General features: G+C 30.5%; 1 protein-coding gene across 1 annotated transcript in view; it reads right to left on the bottom strand.

Annotated features, from left to right (window-relative positions):
- The window catches only part of LOC145243011 (uncharacterized), a 148,232-nt gene that overhangs the window by 15,565 nt on the left and 114,430 nt on the right, over positions 1 to 18,237 (bottom strand). Inside the window, exon 8 of the mRNA XM_080106129.1 lies at positions 580 to 718. Within this exon, the coding sequence (XP_079962255.1) occupies positions 580 to 718 (139 nt within the window). The remainder of the gene's footprint in view (positions 1 to 579; positions 719 to 18,237) is intronic.

Here is an 18,237-nt window from a genome sequence, read left to right on the forward strand (position 1 = left end):
CATTTAAAAAGAATAAATAACTGATGATTTTCGAAAGGATGAAATACTAGTGTCTGTAGGTATTTAATTATTATAGTAAAAAAATAATCATATATATATATATACATATATATATATATATATATATATATATATATATATATATATATATATATATATAAAGAGAGAGAGAGAGAGAGAGAGAGAGAGCGAGAGAGAGAGAGAGAGAGAGTGAGAGTATCTTCTCCTACCCCATCTTTGTAAGTGGATCAAATATAAAAATTTTTCTTTTAATAAGCTGATTATTAGTGTGGAGTTGTAGCTTACATAATGCAAAGTAATTTTCCAACAGCGGATACCCTCTACTAGACTTTATGTTGCTCTCCTTACTCTGTCAATAACATGCCCAATAATGTTACCTTTCTGGCCTGTTGCATGTTATTCTCATTACATAATGATGCCTTTTGTATTAGTGAGTTTGAAATTTGTCCTATGTCATGATATGACAAAGCATGGAAATATTATTGGATTAACATTTCCAAGTTTAAATTTTCACACACAAAAAAAAAACTAAAAAAATATAAAATTTTTATAACATACCTTGCAGCCTTTTGGATCTGAACAGAGAAGGACGTCACAGTTGAAAGTAATGACGGGATCAGAGTCTATTGATAATCGAAATGCATCAAATTCTATTTCAGCATCAGATTTCTTTACGATGTTGATCGGATTGGACGCCCTGACAAATTAGATCAAAGAAGTCAAGAATTTCCCAAAACTAAAAATTTGAACAAAATTTTTTTTTACAGTTATTAGAACTATGCAAAAATATTAACAGATATTGCGAGTGAATAAAAAGCACTGATTATAATTGAGACTTTAGAAAAGGCATTAATTATGATTGAGATTTTAGGAAAGGCATTGGTTATGATAAAGATTATGGGGGAAGCATTGATTGAAATGCCTTTCCCACAATCTCACAATATTTCCCACAAAATTGATTGTGATTGAAATTGTCAGAAAGGCATTATTTGGTTGAGATTCTGGGAAAAGCATTGGTTTTTATTGCGATTATAGGAAAGACATTGATTATGATTGAGATTATGAGAAAGGTGTTGATTATGATTGAGATTGTGGGAAAAACATTAGTTCTGATTAAGATTGTGGAAATGCCTTTATTATGATTGAAATTGTGGGAAAGACATTGATTATGATTTAGACTGTGAGAAAGGCTTTATAAATTATTACAATTATGGGCAAATATATTCTATGATTGGGATTCTCGAAAAAGTGCTGGAATTTAGAGTGGAAAAATATTCGCTATGGTTAATTGAAACAAAAGCCGCAAATGTAATGCCAACCCCAATATGATATATTTTCATATAGATAGTATTTATACTTTCTGAAAAGTTAGGAGTCATTTTTAATAACTCTCTCTCTCTCTTGTTTTTAATTATTATTATTTTTTTTATTTATATAAAAAATGTCCTAAAATTTTCACATTGTGTTTTCAAAATCAAATCCTGATTCATTAAATAACAAACAACACCAAAAAATTATGCAAGACATTACATGGTACTATTCTTGGAATAAATTGTTGGCATTTGGCACTTGTAAGATTTAGCAATCAGAGGTATACACAATGGTTGTTATTATGTAACATTCATTGATAGTTTTTGATGCAGTAATGTTATTGGGAGTGGAATCCGGAAAGGCATTGATTATGATTGAGATCGTGAAAAAAGCATTAGTTATGATTGTGATTATGGAAAAGGCATTGATTATCATTTAGATTGCTGGAAGGGCATTGATTATGATTGAAACTGTGAGAAAGGCATTGGTTATGATTGAATTTGTGGGAAGGGTATTGATTATGATTGAGATTATGGAAAAGGTATTGGTTGTGATTCAGATTGTGTGAAAAAGCATTTGTTATGATTGAGCATTAAACTTGTGGGAAAAATATTGGTTATGATTGAGATTGTGGGAAAGACATTGGTCATTATTAAGACTGTGGCAAAGGTATTGAATATACTTCACAAGATCTCCAGCTACGGTATAACTGGAAATGTCTTCTCAGTTATTAAATCATTTCTCTCTGATAAGTTCAGCTTATCCTACCTTGATAGAGTTCAAAATAGACTTCGTAGCCTAGCAGGGATGCTCTTTTCTCTTCCCTGCAACCTCTTTCTCACAGAAGAGACGTTGCGAGCCTGTCTCTGCTTTATCGTTATTTTCGTGATTTTAGCTGAAAACACTATCAATAATTTCCCCCACTCTTTATCTGTGTCTAAACCTAAACGTAGATTCCATACACAAAGTTTCTGTCTTAGAACTGTACACCTGTGGAACTCTCTTTCGTTTGCCTGCTTTCCAGCTGACTACAATATGGGCGTCTTCAAGTCCAATGTAAACAAGTTCTTGATGAGCCGTTCCTCTTAAGTAATCCAATTTAGCAAATTTCCACTATTAACAATTACTACGATATTGTTCCATTGACTACTGTACACTCTTTAACCCTTACCCTCGAATGGCCTCTGGGCCTTGATAAGTGGTGACTCCTATGTAACAAAAGAAAAAAAACAATGAGATTGTGGGAAAGGCATTGATTATGATTGAGATTGTGAAAAAAGCATTGATTATGCTTTAGATTGAGTTTGTGGGAAAGGCATTGCTTATCATTGAGATTGTGGGGAAAGCCTTGATTATGATTGAAATTGTTACAAAAGCATTGATTATGACTGACATTGTGGAAAAAGCATTGATTATGATTGAAATTGTTGAAAAAGCATTGATTATGATTGAAATTGTTGAAAAAGCATTGATTATGATTGAAATTGTGGGAAAAGCATTGATTATGATTGAAATTGTTGAAAAAGCATTGATTATGGCTGAAATTGTTGAAAAAGCATTAATTATGACTGAAATTGTGGAAAAAGTATTGATTATGACTGAAATTGTGGGGAAAGCATTGATTATAACTGAAATTGTTGAAAAAGTATTGATTATGACTAAAATTGTTGAAAAAGCATTGATTATGACTGAAACTGTGGGGAAAGCCTTGATTATGATTGAAATTGTTGAAAAAGCATTGATTATGACTGAAATTGTTGAAAAAGTATTGATTATGATTGAAATTGTTGAAAAAGCATTGATTATGATTGAAATTGTTGAAAAAGCATTGATTATGATTGAAATTGTGGAAAAAGCATTGATTATGATTGAAATTGTTGAAAAAGTATTGATTATGATTGAAATTGTTGAAAAAGCATTGATTATGATTGAAATTGTTGAAAAAGCATTGATTATGATTGAAATTGTTGAAAAAGCATTGATTATGATTGAAATTGTGGAAAAAGCATTGATTATGATTGAAATTGTTGAAAAAGCATTGATTATGATTGAAATTGTTGAAAAAGTATTGATTATGATTGAAATTGTTGAAAAAGTATTGATTATGATTGAAATTGTTGAAAAAGTATTGATTATGACTAAAATTGTTGAAAAAGCATTGATTATGACTGAAACTGTGGGGAAAGCCTTGATTATGATTGAAATTGTTGAAAAAGCATTGATTATGACTGAAATTGTTGAAAAAGTATTGATTATGATTGAAATTGTTGAAAAAGCATTGATTATGATTGAAATTGTTGAAAAAGCATTGATTATGATGGAAATTGTGGAAAAAGCATTGATTATGATTGAAATTGTTGAAAAAGTATTGATTATGATTGAAATTGTTGAAAAAGCATTGATTATGATTGAAATTGTTGAAAAAGCATTGATTATGATTGAAATTGTTGAAAAAGCATTGATTATGATTGAAATTGTGGAAAAAGCATTGATTATGATTGAAATTGTTGAAAAAGCATTGATTATGATTGAAATTGTTGAAAAAGTATTGATTATGATTGAAATTGTTGAAAAAGTATTGATTATGATTGAAATTGTTGAAAAAGTATTGATTATGACTAAAATTGTTGAAAAAGCATTGATTATGACTGAAACTGTGGGGAAAGCCTTGATTATGATTGAAATTGTTGAAAAAGCATTGATTATGATTGAAATTGTTGAAAAAGCATTGATTATGATTGAAATTGTTGAAAAAGTATTGATTATGATTGAAATTGTTGAAAAAGTATTGATTATGATTGAAATTGTTGAAAAAGTATTGATTATGATTGAAATTGTTGAAAAAGTATTGATTATGATTGAAATTGTTGAAAAAGTATTGATTATGATTGAAATTGTTGAAAAGCATTGATTATGATTGAAATTGTTGAAAAAGTATTGATTATGATTGAAATTGTTGAAAAAGTATTGATTATGATTGAAATTATTGAAAAAGCATTGATTATGATTGAAATTGTTGAAAAAGTATTGATTATGATTGAAATTGTTGAAAAAGTATTGATTATGATTGAAATTGTTGAAAAAGCATTGATTATGACTGAAATTGTTGAAAAAGTATTGATTATGATTGAAATTGTTGAAAAAGCATTGATTATGATTGAAATTGTGGAAAAAGTATTGATTATGATTGAAATTGTGGAAAACGTATTGATTATGATTGAAATTGTTGAAAAAAGCATTGATTATGACTGAAATTGTTGAAAAAGCTTTGATTATGATTGAAATTGTGGAAAAAGCATTGATTATGACTAAAATTGTTGAAAAAGCATTGATTATGACTGAAACTGTGGGGAAAGCCTTGATTATGATTTGAAATTGTTGAAAAAAGCATTGATTATGACTGAAATTGTTGAAAAAGTATTGATTATGATTGAAATTGTTGAAAAAGCATTGATTATGATTGAAATTGTGGAAAAGCATTGATTATGATTGAAATTGTTGAAAAAGTATTGATTATGATTGAAATTGTTGAAAAAGCATTGATTATGATTGAAATTGTGGAAAAAGCATTGATTATGATTGAAATTGTTGAAAAAGCATTGATTATGATTGAAATTGTTGAAAAAGCCTTGATTATGATTGAAATTGTTGAAAAAGCATTGATTATGATTGAAATTGTTGAAAAAGCCTTGATTATGATTGAAATTGTTGAAAAAGCATTGATTATGATTGAAATTGTTGAAAAAGCATTGATTATGATTGAAATTGTTGAAAAAGCATTGATTATGATTGAAATTGTAGAAAAAAGCATTGATTATGATTGAAATTGTTGAAAAAAGCATTGATTATGATTGAAATTGTTGAAAAAGCATTGATTATGATTGAAATTGTTGAAAAAAGCATTGATTATGATTGAAATTGTTGAAAAAGCATTGATTATGATTGAAATTGTTGAAAAAGCCTTGATTATGATTGAAATTGTTGAAAAAGCATTGATTATGATTGAAATTGTTGAAAAAGCCTTGATTATGATTGAAATTGTTTGAAAAAGCATTGATTATGATTGAAATTGTGGAAAAAGCATTGATTATGATTGAAATTGTTGAAAAAGCATTGATTATGATTGAAATTGTTGAAAAAGCATTGATTATGATTGAAATTGTGGAAAAAGCATTGATTATGATTGAAATTGTTGAAAAAGCCTTGATTATGATTGAAATTGTTGAAAAAGTATTGATTATGATTGAAATTGTTGAAAAAGTATTGATTATGATTGAAATTGTTGAAAAAGCATTGATTATGATTGAAATTGTTGAAAAAGCCTTGATTATGATTGAAATTGTTGAAAAAGCCTTGATTATGATTGAAATTGTTGAAAAAGTATTGATTATGATTGAAATTGTTGAAAAAGCATTGATTATGATTGAAATTGTTGAAAAAGCATTGATTATGATTGAAATTGTTGAAAAAAGCATTGATTATGATTGAAATTGTTGAAAAAGCCTTGATTATGATTGAAATTGTGGAAAAAGCATTGATTATGATTGAAATTGTTGAAAAAGCCTTGATTATGATTGAAATTGTTGAAAAAGTATTGATTATGATTGAAATTGTTGAAAAAGTATTGATTATGATTGAAATTGTTGAAAAAGCATTGATTATGATTGAAATTGTTGAAAAAGTATTGATTATGATTGAAATTGTTGAAAAAGTATTGATTATGATTGAAATTGTTGAAAAAGTATTGATTATGATTGAAATTGTTGAAAAAGTATTGATTATGATTGAAATTGTTGAAAAAAGTATTGATTATGATTGAAATTGTTGAAAAAGCATTGATTATGATTGAAATTGTTGAAAAAGTATTGATTATGATTGAAATTGTTGAAAAAGTATTGATTATGATTGAAATTGTTGAAAAAGTATTGATTATGATTGAAATTGTTGAAAAAGTATTGATTATGATTGAAATTGTTGAAAAAGCATTGATTATGATTGAAATTGTTGAAAAAGTATTGATTATGATTGAAATTGTTGAAAAAGTATTGATTATGATTGAAATTATTGAAAAAGCATTGATTATGATTGAAATTGTTGAAAAAGTATTGATTATGATTGAAATTGTTGAAAAAGTATTGATTATGATTGAAATTGTTGAAAAAGCATTGATTATGATTGAAATTGTTGAAAAAGCATTGATTATGATTGAAATTGTTGAAAAAGCCTTGATTATGATTGAAATTGTGGAAAAAGCATTGATTATGATTGAAATTGTTGAAAAAGCCTTGATTATGATTGAAATTGTTGAAAAAGCATTGATTATGATTGAAATTGTGGAAAAAGCATTGATTATGATTGAAATTGTTGAAAAAGCCTTGATTATGATTGAAATTGTGGAAAAAGCATTGATTATGATTGAAATTGTTGAAAAAGCCTTGATTATGATTGAAATTGTTGAAAAAGCATTGATTATGATTGAAATTGTTGAAAAAGCATTGATTATGATTGAAATTGTTGAAAAAGCCTTGATTATGATTGAAATTGTTGAAAAAGCATTGATTATGATTGAAATTGTTGAAAAAGCATTGATTATGATTGAAATTGTTGAAAAAGCATTGATTATGACTGAAATTGTTGAAAAAGTATTGATTATGACTGAAATTGTTGAAAAAGTATTGATTATGATTGAAATTGTTGAAAAAGTATTGATTATGACTGAAATTGTTGAAAAAGTATTGATTATGACTGAAATTGTTGAAAAAGCATTGATTATGACTGAAATTGTTGAAAAAGTATTGATTATGATTGAAATTGTTGAAAAAGCCTTGATTATGATTGAAATTGTTGAAAAAGCCTTGATTATGATTGAAATTGTGGAAAAAGCCTTGATTATGATTGAAATTGTGGAAAAAGCATTGATTATGATTGAAATTGTTGAAAAAGCCTTGATTATGATTGAAATTGTTGAAAAAGCATTGATTATGATTGAAATTGTTGAAAAAGCATTGATTATGATTGAAATTGTTGAAAAAGCCTTGATTATGATTGAAATTGTTGAAAAAGCATTGATTATGATTGAAATTGTTGAAAAAGCATTGATTATGATTGAAATTGTTGAAAAAGCATTGATTATGACTGAAATTGTTGAAAAAGTATTGATTATGACTGAAATTGTTGAAAAAGTATTGATTATGATTGAAATTGTTGAAAAAGTATTGATTATGATTGAAATTGTTGAAAAAGTATTGATTATGATTGAAACTGTTGAAAAAGTATTGATTATGATTGAAATTGTTGACAAAGCCTTGATTATGATTGAAATTGTTGAAAAAGCCTTGATTATGATTGAAATTGTGGAAAAAGCATTGATTATGATTGAAATTGTTGAAAAAGCATTGATTATGATTGAAACTGTTGAAAAAGTATTGATTATGATTGAAATTGTTGACAAAGCCTTGATTATGATTGAAATTGTTGAAAAAGCCTTGATTATGATTGAAATTGTTGAAAAAGCATTGATTATGATTGAAATTGTTGAAAAAGCATTGATTATGATTGAAATTGTTGAAAAAGCATTGATTATGACTGAAATTGTTGAAAAAGTATTGATTATGACTGAAATTGTTGAAAAAGTATTGATTATGATTGAAATTGTTGAAAAAGTATTGATTATGATTGAAATTGTTGAAAAAGTATTGATTATGATTGAAATTGTTGAAAAAGTATTGATTATGATTGAAATTGTTGACAAAGCCTTGATTATGATTGAAATTGTTGAAAAAGCCTTGATTATGATTGAAATTGTGGAAAAAGCATTGATTATGATTGAAATTGTTGAAAAAGCCTTGATTATGATTGAAATTGTTGAAAAAGCATTGATTATGATTGAAATTGTTGAAAAAGCATTGATTATGATTGAAATTGTTGAAAAAGCCTTGATTATGATTGAAATTGTTGAAAAAGCATTGATTATGATTGAAATTGTTGAAAAAGCATTGATTATGATTGAAATTGTTGAAAAAGCATTGATTATGACTGAAATTGTTGAAAAAGTATTGATTATGACTGAAATTGTTGAAAAAGTATTGATTATGATTGAAATTGTTGAAAAAGTATTGATTATGACTGAAATTGTTGAAAAAGTATTGATTATGACTGAAATTGTTGAAAAAGCATTGATTATGACTGAAATTGTTGAAAAAGTATTGATTATGATTGAAATTGTTGAAAAAGTATTGATTATGATTGAAATTGTGGAAAAAGTATTGATTATGATTGAAATTGTTGAAAAAGTATTGATTATGATTGAAATTGTTGAAAAAGCATTGATTATGACTGAAATTGTTGAAAAAGCTTTGATTATGATTGAAATTGTGGAAAAAGCATTGATTATGACTGAAATTGTTGAAAAAGCATTGATTATGACTGAAACTGTGGGGAAAGCCTTGATTATGATTTAAATTGTTGAAAAAGCATTGATTATGACTGAAATTGTTGAAAAAGTATTGATTATGACTGAAATTGTTGAAAAAGCATTGATTATGATTGAAATTGTTGAAAAAGTATTGATTATGACTGAAATTGTTGAAAAAGCATTGATTATGTCTGAAATTGTTGAAAAAGCATTGATTATGGCTGAAATTGTGGGGAAAGCCTTGATTATGATTGAAATTGTTGAAAAAGTATTGATTATGATTGAAATTGTTGAAAAAGCATTGATTATGACTGAAATTGTTGAAAAAGCATTGATTATGACTTAAATTGTGGAAAAAGCATTGATTATGACTGAAACTGTGGGGAAAGCCTTGATTATGATTGAAATTGTTGAAAAAGCATTGATTATGATTGAAATTGTGGGGAAAGGATTGATTATGATTGAAATTGTTGAAAAAGCATTGATTATGACTGGAATTGTGGGGAAAGCCTTGATTATGATTGAAATTGTTGAAAAAGCATTGATTATGACTGGATTTGTGGGGAAAGCCTTGATTATGATTGAAATTGTTGAAAAAGCATTGATTATGATTGAAATTGTGGAAAAAGCATTGATTATGATTGAAATTGTGGGAAAGGCAATAATTATTATTGAGATCGTGGTTTTTATTGAGACTGAAGGAAAGGCATTGATTATAATTGAGATTTTGAGAAAGGCATTGGTTATGATTAAAATTGTATGAAAATCGTTGGATATGATTGAGATTGGGAGAAAGTCATTTTATTATGATTGAGACTGAAGGAAAAGCATTAATTATGATTGGGATTGTGGGAAAGCATTTGTTATGATTGAAATCGTGGAAAAGTCATTGATTATGATGGAGGTTGTGAGAAAAGCATTTGTTATGTGTAAGATTGTGTGAAGGCCATTTGTTATGATTGAGATTGTGGGAAATGCATTGATCATGATTGAAATTGGGAGAAAGGCATTTGTTATGATTTAAACTGAGAGAAAGGCTTTGTACCTTATGACGATTTGGGGCAAATATTTTCTATGATTGTTCATGAAATAAATTTTTGGCATTTGGCACTAGTAAAATTCAGCAATTAGAGGTATAAACAATGGTAATTATTATGTAACATTCATTGATAGTTTTTAATGTTTCAATGTTATTGGGAACGAGATATGGATTAGAATTCTGGTTGCCGCAGACGAATTTAAGGTTGAAATAAAAAGAAAAGAGAAAAATAATTATTTGGGAGAAAAATTGTAAAGCAGAAACATTAAAATTGACTTAAATTGATTTATTTGCATACTCCAGAGCACGTCACTACATATTTGAAAACAAAATTCTGCCATTTATCATCATTTTGAACAAATTTTTTAGTTGTTAGGAGTAGCATGCCAGTTTCAACAATAATCTGGTCAGTTCATCTATTTGGTCGTAGTTCTTTCGATTTTTCAAGAATTAAATTTTGATATAATATTTTTACATAGCTTGAATTTGGTAGTCTAGAAAGATGCCCAAACTGTGTTAATCATTTTTTATTAGATATTAGCAGGGCAACGCCGAATGTATGCTAGTTGACAATTGTTATGATCGTTGTGATATTTGTAAACATAGAATGTTATTATAGCAAAATAAATATTTATGAGAGAGAATTATTTATGTTAAGATGTTTTAGAATTAAAGAATGTTAGAAAGAAACAATAAGTAAAAAATAGGTTGACCTCTAAAGTCTGACGTAGTCTTACGTAGAGTTTAAAGGGACGTGGACTTTAAGTAGAGCTTTGGAAAAACATGTATTTGATAAGTCAAGAATCGGGAGTGAGAGAGTCTCGGGCCAGCAGCAGCTTTCCAATGGGGAAACATCAGTAATAAAAGTTGCTGAAATGACAACCCGAGATTCATGGAGATGAGTCTTCTTTCCAGCCATTCCCAAGGATCCATCAAATAAGATCAGGGACGACCCATGTATGTTTTTCAGACTGGCCTGATGTTACAACCCGAGAGACACACATACACACAAAAATAATGGACAAGAACTTAGTAAACTTGGAGAAAAGAAAAGAAATCCACACACTCAAACAAATTATGGGCTCAAAAAGAAAAATATGTATCGAATAAGCGAAAAAACAACAACAGTATTTACATGTTAAACTGTAATTTACGGAAATAAAAAATCGAAAAGACACATATGCATCCATAAAAAGAGAAGAAACTGTAGTTTATATGTTAACTTTAGGAAAAAAAAAGAAGAAAAAAGTGAAAAGAATATATGTTAACTAGAAAGACAGAAAGAAAGTGACGCACACATAAAGACAAAGTATTTAAGTAATTAGGAAAACGGGCGATATACCGCAATCGGCTATGAAAAATATGTTCGTGAAAAAATTGCTCATTGTGTCAATTTTATGTTGAGAAAATAGGAAAAAAAATATGTATGTGCTGATTTAAGTAGGAAATAAGAAGATAGAGGAACAATCGTCGACTAGCATAGCTGCTAATATCTATACCCTCCGACAATACAACATTTCTTCAAATAACATCGTTGATGGATCTTTTAATATTAAAAAAATATATTTTTGATATCTGCATTTCTTTATATCTCTCACAAAGTTACTCCAAGAATAGTTTTATTTATTTATTTTATTTTAATTTTGTTTTTCACTTGGGGGTCACCATTTAGCAAGGCCCGAAGGCCACTCGAGGATAATGGTTAATGAATGTAAGGTGGTAGTGTAGTAATCGTTAATGGTGTAGAATTTGATTATATATGGGTACGGGTCAACAAGTATTTGTTTACATTGGATTTGAACGCTCCCATGTTGCATTCAATCGAGAAGCAGACCAGCGAAACAATGTTCCAAAAGGCGGACAGTTCTGAGTAAGAACCTTTGTTCATGGAATCTGCGTTTAAATTTAGACACAGATAGAGAGTGGGGAAAATAAAAAGATAGTGGTTGTAGCCAGCAGAGTGTTTTTGTGAAAGTTTGTTATTTCATTTCAGAGACATTGAACTTCCTCTCATAACCTGTTACTATAGTGAAACATAGACTATGAAACATAGACTATGAAACATAGACTATGAATGAATAAACAAAACCAAAAGCAACCTCTTTTGAAACACAGCAGTTGGAAACACTGGCAAGGGAATCTCTTTCATTTACATCGGGATATGCATATATGAACTTCACCAGACATGAAAGCAAAATGCTATTTCAATAAAACTAGCAGGGCTACCCGGCTTATCTGAGGTAAAAATGTAGTTAAAACTTCTACCTCTATGCTCTCTATTCGTCTCTCTTTCTCTTCCTCTGTTACCCTTTCCCTCTCCCCAACACTCTTTACCTCCTCCGCCTAGCTCATTTCTCTCTGGACACACCCACACATAAACATAGACAACTCTCCTTTATATAATACTAGCGATTAGAAAATAAATAAAAGCTAACAAAATATCTGAAATTTTATACCGAAAAGTTTTTTTAAAATCGGAACTTTTGGAGGTATTGGAATCGGAAAAATGTGTCCCTATTTTACGAACGGCACATACAAGGGGACGGCATTTTGTGAGGATAAAAATAAAAGATAAATTATATACCGAAAAGGTTGTAAAAAAATTGGAACTTTTGGAGGTATCGGAATCGGAAAAATCTGTCTCTAATTTTTTAAATATTTAATTTAATTTGTCATTATTGGTAATAATGATAAATATTTATTGTTTTTAAATTATCACTAAAACTAAAATGATAATAACATCAAAATGTAAATTTATTTTATTTGTAAAAACAAAGTTTTAAAAAAAGTTGCATAAATTCTCTAGGTAACCTTTCAAAGAAAGCAGTTGATTTACATGTTCCAAAAAATGTTGAATAATTAAACAAAATATTTTTGTCAAGAAAAATACTTTCAAACATCACTGATAATTAAATGATACAACAGGAAAATAAGCAACAGAAAATTACGTAATTTTGGAATTGTAGAAACGGAATAAAAATCGACTGTAAACAGATTTTATGATCGTCATATCAGACATGAGTAAATATTTAAAAATATGTATATTTCTGTGAGAGGCACTTGAATCCTATTCAAAACTATATTGTCTTTAAGAATGGTCTTACATTTATTCCGTAGAACTGGAAGGATCTAGAGATCCGACTTGCTGAAGGAAACATAGTTGACAAAGTAGAGCAACATCTTATTGAGAAGGAAACTAAGAAGTGTCGGGAAATTCTAGCTGGACATCATCAGGTTTCTCGCCAAGCAGAATGTGGCACTACGGTGTCATCAGGAAGACATCCACAATGATGAAAGAGATGAAGAAAATAAAGGGAATTTTTGAAAAATTGGTAAATGTATTGGCCAAGTATGAACCTGTGCTCCGTGAACATTCGGTGAAAGTTAACCTGGGAAAGAAAATCGCTACTTCTTATCTGTCACCAGAAATTCAAAATGAATTTGTGAGCATTTTGGCAAAGTAGGTGAGAAAGAAAATCATCGATCAGATCAAGGAAAGCAAATATTTTTGCATAATTTTTGATATTTTTCCTGATGTATCTCACGAGGACCAGATGAGTGAGGTGTTGCACTACGTAAAAATTGACGAAAATAAAGTGACAGTGGAGGAGTCATTTCTCAGCTTCATCAAGACAAAAGGTAAAAGCGCGGAGGACATTTCTAAAGTGATTTTGAGAGAACTGGAGAACGATGGGATTCAGATTGGTGACTGTATTGGTCAGGTATTTGAAAATGCTGCTATTATGGCAGGCCACCGATCGGGTGTGCAGAAACGAATCTTCAAAATCAACCCAAAAGCTCTATTTGTGCCATGCACTAACAATTCATTAAATCTGGCTTGTGTACATGCCGCTTCTGTAACGGTTCACTCTTTTACATTTTTTGGCATACTGGACCGGTTATTCTCGTTGTTTTCTGCATCTACACATTGCTGGGACGTCTTGATTCAGTTGACCGGTTTAAGTATCAAGCGGACTATGGAAACTAGATGCAGTAGTTGAACAGATGCTGTAAATGATGTAAAAAAAATATTGGAAGTCGTCATTGCCCTGAAACAGCTCACAGAAGAAGGAGAAACTGCAACCACAAGATCAGATGCATTTTTAATTCTCAACTCGGTATAGTCGTTTCCGTTTCTTTTATTTCTGAGCTTTTGGAAAAGTATTCTCCCAGAAGCCAATGATGCCTAGAAGTATCTTGAAGAAAAGGGGCTGGATCTGCAACAAAGTTCTGTCAGGCTGACGGCGTTGAGAGATGTCTTTTTTTCAGAATAGAGAAAAGATGGTGAACACTGCAATAGACGAGTAAAAAAGAAAACACACTTTGCTCTGAAATGGGGATAAGCATGGGGCATCGTATCCGCAAAAAGAAACGAATGTGTGGTGAACGATTGACCGATGCAGCACTAGGGTTTGATACTGAGTTGAGACGGGAAATGTCTGTCATAGACAGGTTGACTAAGGAAATATCTTGCAGATTTCAACAAGTTCACAATCTTTCATATAAATACGTTTTTCTTATACCGTCAAATCTGCTTGATGATAATTATGATTGTCAGCTTGGTGAAGTTGACGAAGATATAGAAAAAGATACATTCTTTGCCGAAAGGAAGAGATTATAGTATTTTGTGAAAGCTTCAGGAAAAGATAAATCAATGGACTCTTGAACTTTTGAACTTAATACAGAGATACCACCTTGGGGATTCTGTCCCTAATATTGTGATCTTGCTGCGCATTTTCCTTACCCAAGCTATTAGCATTGCCAGCTGCAAGCGCTCTTTCTCGAAACTGAAGCTCATAAAAACCTAATTTCGATCAAAAATGAGCCAGACAAGGCTTAAAGACTTGGCAATCCTCTCCATAGGAGGGAACTTGTCGATAGTGTGAATTTTGATAGAGTTATTGATAACTTTGCCGAAAAAAAGCGCGAAAAGTATGTTTGTAAATTTTCAACCGACTTGATGCTTTGCGATTGTTCTCTCACACAAAAAAAATAAATTTATAGCCTTATTTTCAATTCATAAATACATTAATTTAAAATTTTTTAAAAACTATTTCCATAAAGGATTAAAGCATTAACTACAGCAACTTTCTTAAATTTCGTGCTTAACCCGAGCGATTATACACACGGATTTCAAAAAGCACGGATACAAGACATTTTTTTTTTCTCTTCGGGAGGCTCGAGCCCTTATTATGAAGAAAAAGAAAACTACATCGGACTATCCTCTCCTTGATACAGCCATGTTGTTTGTGAAAATTCGTAAATAAGAACATTAAAAAAGTAAGTAAAATAATTTTTTCATTTCTTAACCTTTTCATGTTTTCAAATGTTCTCATTTAAATTTATACATTCAAATGTCAAATATTCTCACTTAAATTTATAAAAAAAATGTTTTCTAAAATATGTGACTTTCCATTTCTCAAATTTTGCGCTAAAACCAAGCGATTACAAACAAGGATTTCAGACAGTGCCGATACAAGATGTTTTTGCTCTTTGGGAGGCTCGACCTCTTAATAATAACATTATGAAGAAAAAGAAAAGAAAACTACATCGGACTATCCTTTCCTCGATAAAGCCATGTTTTGGACGAAAATTCGGACTTTAACAACAACAACAAGGAAGTAAATAAAAATTATTTTGTCCTTTCATAACCTTTTCAGGTGTCCAAATGTTTTCATTTAAATTTATTATTATATTTGTTTGTGTAGCCAATTAATGTAATTAAACATTTTTTTATAATTTGAATTATACGTTTTTGTTTTGAAAAAATATTTGGTTTCTTGTTTCATATTAACCTTTACATAATTCCTTTCAGATAAACGTTTACATACTTATTATTATTCAAATTATTGAAAAGAAATTGTTAAATTAAATGAAAATTTTAAAAAAGGGGAATTGTGTAAATATTAATCTGAAGGGAACTGTGTAAACATTAGTTCAATGAAAATAAATATTTTGAGTGCTTTTTGGAATTTTGACGGTTTTAACATGTCATATGCCAGCAGTAGGTGGGGGACGACAAAACAGGTAATCATATGCCAGCGAGGGGAGCAAAGCATGTAATTATATGCCAGCGGGGGGGGGGGGGGAACAGATAATTATATACCAGCGGGTGAGGGGGGGAACAGGTAATTATATGCCAGCGTGGTGGGAGGGGGCAAATTTTCCGACCGCTCCGGGCGGCAAAAACTGATGCTACACCAATGGGTAGTAGGCAGGCAGGCTGGAACCTGTAACGCAAAAGAGGTGCCCGGTGTTGTCTGGGTGTGGAGAGGTGGTGTAGTAAGGAACATCGGGGGGAGGGTAAAAAGTGGTAGTAGCTGGGGGACAAAACAATAGTAAGCAGCCAGAGTAAAGAGAGGTTTTAAAAAGTGGTAGTGAGCAGGCAGGCTTGAACTCGTAAAGCGAAAGAGAAAAAAGGTAAAAAAGAAGAAAGTGACATCTTAACCGATGTTTCCATCGCACTAGAAGTCGACGAAAAAACAAACAAACAAAAAAAAAACGACCCCTCGTTGTAAAAAACAACCGAATTTAGGGTGAAAGAATTCAATGAAAATAAATATTTTGAATGCTTTTTGGAATTTTGAAGGTTTTGGGGCCAATTTTTCGATATTTATCGTCCGAAGGACAGAGCTTTAAAACGATACTAATTAGGTTGAAAAGAAAGTTCTAGCGGAATTTTTAATTTTGATTTCATATGATGTCTTTTCAAATAAGTTTTTGTTAGAATACATTTACTTTATAAATTATTTTAAAGAACTTTTCCGCTCTATCTATTCGTTTAATTTACAATAGTTTTAAAACAATTGTTTTATTTTCAGAACGTTGAATACAAGATAGAAAAAATCAAATTCGCACAATTTTCTTATTTCAATTCAAGCTAAGCTGAAAAGTTGCTGAAACAACTCGTGATATCAACGAAGCGTTTGGCCCAAGAATCACTACTGAACGCACAGCACAATGGTTGTTTAAGAAATTTCGTGGCGGCTACGAAAGTTTGGAAGATAATGAGAGTAGTGGTCAGCCATTGTATGTTGACAACAACCTTAGTCGAAACCAATCCACGCATAACTGGTAGAACTTGCTTCTGAATTAGATGTGACGTATACGACGATTTCCAACCACTTGAGAGAGATTGGAAAGACAAAAAACTTGATAAATGGGTGCGTCACGAATTGGACGACAACCAAAAGAAACGCCGTTATGAAGTGTTATGTTCTTTTCTTTTATGTAACAAGACCCATTTCTCAACCGGATCGTGACTTGCGATGAAAAGTGGGTTCTTTAAGACAACTGGCGATTCTCGGCTCAGTGGTTAGACACCGACTAAGCTCCACAACATTTCCGAACCAGAGTTGCATTAAAAGGAGGTCATGCTGAATATTTGGTGGTCTATGACCGGTGTAATCCATTACAGTTTTTTAGGGTAGGGAAGGACTGTTAAAAAATGGATGAAATGCATAAGAAACTTCGACAATAACATCCAGCATTAGTCAAAGGAAAAGCCCAATTCTCCTCCAGGACAACACCCGACCGCACGTTGCTAAACCGACCCTGCAAAAGTTGAACAAATTGGGCTACGAAACTCTACCTCATCCGCCATACTATTCAGACCTCTCACCTACCGACTACTACCTTTTCAAGCATTTCGACAACTTTCTGTGTGAGAAATGCTTAAATAACCTAAGTGATATAAAAACGCTTTCAGCGACTTCATCACCACCAGAACGCAAGATTTTTACGTTACTAGCATAAATACACTTGTTTTGTGTTGGCAAAAGTGTGTTGATTTTGATGGTGCTTATTTTGATCAATAAAATTTTTATTGGAACCAAGATATGTTCATCTGAATTTAAAATTTAAAAACCGCAAGAACTTTCTTGTCACTCTGATAGATTCCTCACGTCGGTATTCATCCGGAGTAACGCGATTAAGAATGTACCAACTGTGTTGATATTTGTTTTGTAGTTTTTGATTCTTACTTGGACAGACATAGGTACAACTAACTACGCTTTATATAATGGATCAGAGGTAATTTGTGTAAGTCTCAATACAAGTAAGAAAGGATCTCAATATTAACAGATGCATCAACGACGTTATTCAAAAGAAGAGATTAATGTGGCTTGAATATGTTTCCCAGCTTTAGTTATATAAAGAAAGTAGAAAAATATTTAATTCTAGAAAGATTAATAGGAGAATGACCAAAGAGATGTACCGACCAAATAAAGTCTGAGAATGGTATGGCAACTGAAGACAACTGGAAATAAACATAGAATACCACACCGTCACAAGTCTCATTTTTTACTTTTTATTATATATTTAGTTACTTCCTCAGCAAGAGATTAGATTCAGATGAAGCTTTGAAAAGCCAGCATACTAGTTGAAGTGCACTTTGGCTTTGGCGTACAAAAAATATCTGAGCAACCTCATGCAGTTGATGATTCTTCGTGAT

This window comes from Euprymna scolopes, chromosome 21, assembly GCF_053919585.1.
Source record: "Euprymna scolopes isolate OS-2025 chromosome 21, ASM5391958v1, whole genome shotgun sequence".
NCBI lineage: Eukaryota > Metazoa > Mollusca > Cephalopoda > Sepiida > Sepiolidae > Euprymna > Euprymna scolopes.